The sequence below is a fragment of the Capra hircus genome, unplaced genomic scaffold (genome assembly GCF_001704415.2).
Source record: "Capra hircus breed San Clemente unplaced genomic scaffold, ASM170441v1, whole genome shotgun sequence".
NCBI lineage: Eukaryota > Metazoa > Chordata > Mammalia > Artiodactyla > Bovidae > Capra > Capra hircus.
The window spans coordinates 17,364-24,590 of record NW_017214303.1 but is presented as its reverse complement, the minus strand read 5'-3'; the positions used below and the strand labels follow the sequence as shown (position 1 = coordinate 24,590).

Below are 7,227 nucleotides of genomic sequence, written 5' to 3'. Positions count from 1 at the left end.
CAGAGAGAGATCTAATACTTCTCAGTTGTGAAACATGTGAATACGCTGACATTGTCTCAGTTTGATATGTAAGCTATTGCATTTATTTGCTGTATTATTTTCCTTTGTAATTAGGGATTTCATTTTTTAATAAAATAGTTTTGCTCTGAGTATTCATTGCTAGCTATAGGAAAATGAATTAATAAGCAAATTTGGAGAAGATACCTACTTAATTATTAGTATATTTGGTTTTATTTGAAATTATATCTCTGACAATGGTTTTTCTTTTATGCTTTATAGGTTGGTTTCATTTCTATTTGGAAATTAACAGCAGCATCTCTTGCTTAAGGAAAAAATTATATCAAAATCTTACAAGGCTTTAATGAACTTGTTTCGAAGAAAGAGATGATAGTACATTAAGTGGCAGAGGAGGTAAAGTTAAAATGTGACCATTTTATCGTTTTATGAATTGAAGATCTAAAAGCTATTTAGGAGTTATTTAAATTGGAGTATTGGAATGTAATTAGAAAGTGCTGTTCAATGAATCAAGAAGCACGATGGCAGAGATTATGTAATGGTGGGCTTTTATGACATTGAAAACTGGTTAAAAAACCAATATTTTAACCAGTTTGCAAATTATTCTATATGATATTAAAATCTCAGTTGTCAGCCACCTTGAGGAACAAGTTTGTTTTTTTTTTAAAGATATAACTATTAAACTGTTTATTTGTATAGTTTGAATAGAAATTACTCTTAAGTGAATTACAGTTAGTCCTTGAACAACATGGGTCAGGAGCTCCAGCCCTATGTGCAGTTGAAAATTTGCAAGTCGTATTACTGTGGACCCTCTGTATCCTTGGTTCCCCATCTGCAGATTCAACCACCCAGGGAGTATGTAGTGCTGTAGTATTTACTATTGAAAAAAAATTCACATATAAGTGAAAGTGAAAAGTATAGTCACTCAGTCACGTCCGACTCTTTGCGACCCCATGGACTTTAGCCCACCAGATTCTTCTGTCCATGGGATTCTCCAGACAAGAATCCTGGAGTGGGTTGCCATTCCCTCCTCCAAGGGATCTTCCCGATCCAGGGATTGAACCTGGGTCTTCCCGCTTTGCAGGCAGATTCTTTACCATCTGAGCCACCAGGGAAGTCCTCACATGTAAGTAAAGTGGACCTGCACAGTTCAAACCCTTTTTGTTCAAGGAACAAACTGTATATGTTTTCTGACTTATTCAACAGAATATATTAATTATTATTTCATTTTGTGTTAATGGTGACATAATTTCATCTTTAATATAATGATTGTTCTTTTAGTCTGTTGTGTGATTCATTTCTAAGAGTATTTATTCTCTAGTTAATGTCCCTAAATTGCTATGCCTTTTCAGTCCTCCTATTTGCTTTTTATAATTTTATTTTCATTTTCCTTGTGGTTGACCATCATAAGAACCTCTTCAGGTACCTTGCAGTTACTTATGCCAGTGTGGTAGTGTAGAATATTAGCAAAAACTGCTTTGACTTCATAAAAAATAGTGTTTATACATATTTGTTTCATACAGAGAAAAATAGTATAGTTGAATTACAGATAAATCAAGACAAGCTGGACATAAACACACTTGAAGTTGCATATTTTCTTTCCCTCAGGTGACTTTAACATCTTACTCTGACTTCCTCTAAGATTTACCATTCTTATAATGGTCTTTGCCTTCTGTCTGTATTTCAGTCTTAGCAGCATGAGGATTTTGGCCCAAAATGATTCCATTAATGTAAGAAACAGAAGCACATCATGTTGCATTTCTGTGTTACTATTCTCAGCTCCTGGGGACCCTCATGCAAGTCCTGTTGAAAGCCATTGTTCGGTCTCCCCATTTCCCTTTCTTACTTGAGCCCAGTGATTTTGCTGATATTAGAAAAGGGGAAGAAAGGTTAGAAAGTAATGCATTGAAATCACTGTCTGGAAGGCACTGTTTTGAGCCCTTCACATTGCTATCTTTAAAAGCAATTTTGGCAGGTAATAAAAATTTCTGTTTCGGGTATTTACCCTGCCTCAAATCTCACAGCTAGTGGCAGAAGTATCAAATTCCTAGGAACACATTTAGTTCACTAGAATGTAGATGCCCATATCTTTTTCCAGTAATTACCATGCAGAGGGGCAGTGTAGAGTAATAGTTAATATGCACCATGGGCTCTGGAAGCAGTTGGCTCCGGTTCAGATCCCAGCTCTGCCTCATGTCAACTGTGTGACCTGGGACAAGGTACCTAACCTCCCTCTGCCTCAACTTTTCCTTATTTGGGAAATGTAGATAATAATACTACCAATGCAGGGTACCAGAGTTATTGTGATGGTTAAACATATTTATACGTGAACGGCATTTAGAACAATGCCTGACATATAGTAAGCATTCAGTAAGTGTTGTGTATTTTTTTTTATTGTTACTTCTCCTCCTATTTATATTTGTATTATAAATCCATATGTGTGTGGAAATGAGTGAGTGTGTCCTGGACTTTTAAGAAGAAAACTTTACCATCAACTGTACTTGAGTTGGAAAAAAAAAAAAAGGAAAAAGAAGAAAATTTTTAGCAATAACTACACTTGAAAGAAAAAAAAAATGAATAAAAATTTCACAAATATAGTTTAATCAGTGTTATTCATACAAAAATGTCCAATTCTAAGTTTAGTGTTAGTCATTGATAAAATAAAGATTGCATTGTCTTCAGCATGCCTTGGGCACATTTTGTCAGATTATTTTTCAAAATGAACTCAAGGTTATATCCCTGCTGGCTCTGTGTTGTGTATCCAGAGCCTTATTTACAGTTAGGCCATGCTTCTTGATCCAAGGGTGGTTGTTGTTCAGTCGGTCAGTCGTGTCCAACACTTTGCAGCCCCATGAACTGTAGCACGCCAGGTTTCCCTGCCCTTCACTATCTCCTGGGGTTTGCTCAAACTCATGTCCATCGAGTCAGTGATGCCATCCAACCATCTCATCCTCTCTCACCCCCTTCTCTTCCTGTCTTCAATCTTTCCCAGCATCAGGGTCTTTTCTAGTGAGTCACCTCTTCACATCAGGGGCAAAGGATTGGAACTTCAGCTTCAGCGTCAGTCCTTCTAATGAATATTCAGGGTAGTTCCAAGTAGATAGTTAATTGTATGTTTTATAAATTTTATTTTAGTGAATTATGTATTATCTTTATCATTGATAAAAATTTACTTTAAAATATGTAAGCTGTAAGGCCCAGCCAAAAACTGGTTTACATTGTATTTTTTTGTTTTGCTACATTTGGTATATTTTTGTAATCAGTTATTTAAACATATTTTTTCATAAGGAATGTCTTGTTACTCTTTGTGGTGAAGAAGAAAATCCTGTCTGTACCTTTGACGAAAAGTTATCAGACAATTTTCAAGATTTAGAACAGCTAGTAGAGAAGATGTGGTATCGGGTAATAGAAGATAGCTTGGTTATTGGAGTGAAAGCCACATCTTCTTTGAAGGTGTAAGTAAATTCTAACATGATAATGTCATCTTGATCTATGGAATAGCACTGTCCAACAGAAGTATAATGCATGCCACATAGTAATCTAGATGTTCTGCTGCTGCTGCTGCTGCTGAGTCGCTTCAGTTGTGTCCGACTCTGTGCAACCCCATAGCCGGCAGCCCACCAGGCTCCCCCGTCCCTGGGATTCTCCAGGCAAGAACACTGGAGTGGGTTGCCGTTTCCTTCTCCAATGCATGAAAATGAAAAGTGAAAGTGAAGTCGCTCAGTCGTGCCCGACTCTTAGTGACCCCATGGACTGCAGCCCACCAGGCTCCTTCGTCCATGGGATTTTCAAGACAAGAGTACTGGAGTGGGGTGCCATTGCCTTCTGTCATATTAAATACAAATATAGGGGTTTCCTTGTGGCTCAGTGGTAAAGAATACATCTGCCAGTGAAGACACGGGTTTGAGCCCTGATCTGGGAAGATCCCACAAGCTGGGAGGCAACTAAGCCTGTGTGCCACAGCTATTCTGAGCCTGCGCCATAGAGCCTGTGTTCCGCAGCGGAGAGAAGCCACTGCCATGAGCATGTGCACCCTGCAACTAGAGCGTAGCCCCTGCTTACCTAGACTAGAGCAAAGCCCGCACCCAGCAAGGAAGACCCAGTGCAGCCAAAATAAATAAATAATGTTTTAAGTGAGTAGGGTTTTTTTTCTCTTATTTAAGAGGAAAGGTGAAAAATCTACCCTAGAAAGAAAATACTGGCATTATTTTACCTTTCCTTTCTCTTAAAAAAAATTCCCTTTGTAAAGTCCAGCATATTTACAATGTTTTTGCTTTCTGGTTTCAAGAGAAGAGCTATTACAGGATCTTTGGAACTATGTTTGCTTTTATACTTAATTTTAAAATCTATTTTACATTTGAAATGATGTTTCCTAGGCAAAGAGAATAAACAATTTTTTTTTTTTTTACTGTTTAAAGGCATTTAATCATCTGGTTGATGACCTTTTAGACTTAACTGAGCTCTGTGTTTTTTACAGGTCCCTGAATCACGTGACTTTATTGCTGTCAGTGGATCAAGGCCCTAACTCCACCTTTCCATTTATTAAGTGTCAAAATAAAATATTTAAGTTGACTCGGAATTCATCTCCAGTACTAAGCTCAGTGCCATATGAAGTAAGATCAGAGGTAAAAAGAATCAAGTTGAGTGTTGATAGTAAAGAAGAGAAAGAGGAAAGCGTTGTTTGTGAACAATCACTGAAGAAAGAGTATGTACAGATGATTACCGCTGTAACAGCTCTTCCACCGCTTTTAACATTCAGTAATTTTTGTTGTGTTGTGCTGCTACAAATGAGAGAGAATGGTAATTCTTCTGAAGCTCATTATGTTCAATGTGGCAGAATTGTTTTAAGTGTAGAAGATCTTTCAAGTGGGAAATACGTGCTGACATTTCCAGAGAAGAAACCTATAGGTAATTTTTGTGGATCCTTTTTAATCATATACCTAATTGAATCAGAAAATTTTAAGAACTCCTTTTATGTGATCCTGGACAGAGTTTAATGACAGCGCTTGTGATGTTTTTGCCGTAGAACACATGGAAGATCTCTTTACACTTCTTGCAGCATGGCACAGAGCTTGTTTTCAAATCACATCACCCATGTTTGCTCTGACTTCGGTGAGGGTATGGCTCTTAGAACACATGAAGTGTGAAGTCCTCAAAGAATTTCCAGAAATTTGCTTTTGCAAAAGGCCAGGAAATTTCTATGGGACACTCTTCAACTGGAAACAAAGAACACCATTTGAAGGAATTTTAGTAGTCTATTCCAGGTATTTCACGTCAAATTGGCATTGGTCCAGGGAAGTGTGTATGTGTGTGTGTTCCAACAAGGATCCCTCCAGTAGTGTTCTGTGCCACTGTAGGACATGTCCAGCTCATCACCTGGTACAAGGTGAATAAACAGGTGGTCTCACTTGGAAACTGAGCCATTTTAATTACGTTTGTTTTTGGTTTTTTTTGGTGGGGTTGATTAGGTAGGGTGTAATAATTTTAGGATTTCCCTTTGCTCCCCCACAATGAAATTTTACAAATATAATTTTGATTTTATGACTCAGAGAAAAACTTGAATCAGGAAGCAACCTAATCGGGTTATTAGTCAGTACTAACTGAATTGGTTAGGATATATATACAGTTGTTCCTCTGTATCCACAGAGGATTGGTTCCAGGACCGTAATGGACACCAAAATATGGATGCTGAAGTTCCTTTTATAAGCTGGCTTAGTACAGTCTGCCCTCCATATCCATGAGTTCCATATCCACAGATTCAACCAGCCACGGGGCTGACTGTATGTGATTACTGCTGTCTGAATTGTATCAGTAACCACCTGCATGCATTATAGGTTCTTTTCATTACTAGAGGATGTAGAAAGGAATGGTAACTGATTATTACAATATGTTTTACATGACCATTTTGCACTAAGTTTTGTAATATTGTGTTTGGTTTTTTTTATTCCAGGAATCAAACAGTTTTGTTCCAGTGCCTTCATGATCTCAGCACAGTTCTCCCTATAAACAGTTTCTTCAAATATCTAGAGTTAGAAAGTGAGGATTTTCTAATTGGTCATTTGGCAGCAGCTTTGGAGAAGGAATTGGTCACCCTTACTTCTTCTTCTGCCTTAGTGAAGGTTGAAACGAGCTTGGTGCAGAATTGTGAAGTAAACAAAGAAAAGAGTAGTGATGATGTGACTGCTTTATCAGACATAGAGGAAAGCATCCATCTCTACAGAAAAGAACTTCAGAGAGAAAAGGAGCAAATGTTGGGGACGAACTTAAAAGTGAGTGGTGCTCTTTACAGAGAAATGACTTTAAAATTAGCTGAAGTTCAGCTGAAATCAGACCTTGCTGCCAAGCAACTGACAGATTTATAATTATATTCTCAGTTTGATTATATTTTAGAATATTTTTCCCTGCCATAGTGCTTTGGTCCTACTTTTTCATTTTACATTGTATGCCTCCTCTGTAAAATGAAGATTGAGGCTCACTGTAGAATCTTTGGTTTTGAAGATGCATGAAATAGCCTGCCTTAGAGCAGCACTTCTCACCTGGGCTCATTTTGCCTCCCAAAATGGGCAAAGGGACATTCAGCTGTGATTGGAAATACTGTTTGGTTGTCAAAAGTAGTAGTGGCGGTTGGGGAGAGCAAGAGGTGGGTGCTATTTGAATCTCGTGGGTTGAAGCCCAGGGATGCTGCTAAACTTCCTACCCTGCACAGGACAGCTCCACAGCAAGGAATGATCCAGCCCAAATGTGAGTACTGCTGGGGTGGAGAAATCCTGCCTTAGCGTTTCCACTTAACACACAAGTGATGAAACAATATTTTGTTTTAAATCTTCTAAAGAACTTAAATAGTCCTTTTATTATTTTCTGCTTACTGAAATCTTGTTATTATTGTTTAGTTGCTAAGTTGTGTCCGACTTTTTGCAACCCTGAGGACTGTAGCCCACCAGGCTCCTCTGTCCATGGGATTTCCCAGGGGAGAATACTGGAGTGGGTTGCCATTTCCTTCTCTAGGGGATCTTCCCTACCCAGGGATCTAAGCTGTGTCTCCTGCATTGGCAGGCGGATTCTTCACTGCTGAGCCACCAGGGAAGCACCCTAGTAAAACCTAGCATATAAAAATCAACTTCAAACAGATAAACAAGGTTTTCAGGATTCAGAAGATTCTGTAAACATCAAGCCCCTGTGGAAATTTAAATGGCAGAGTGTCTAGGTGACACC

General features: G+C 38.3%; 1 protein-coding gene across 1 annotated transcript; it reads left to right on the top strand.

The window, feature by feature from the left end:
• Nucleotides 1-163: 163 nt before the first annotated feature.
• Nucleotides 164-6,804, top strand: LOC102189936 (Fanconi anemia group B protein; the record flags this gene model as incomplete). The annotated part of the gene is given in 7 exon segments (XM_018045530.1): nucleotides 164-177; nucleotides 309-382; nucleotides 384-416; nucleotides 3,304-3,470; nucleotides 4,493-4,923; nucleotides 5,042-5,279; nucleotides 5,966-6,804. Coding segments are annotated over 7 exon segments (1,369 nt in total), but the record flags the coding sequence as incomplete, so codon positions are not given.
• Nucleotides 6,805-7,227: the final 423 nt, after the last annotated feature.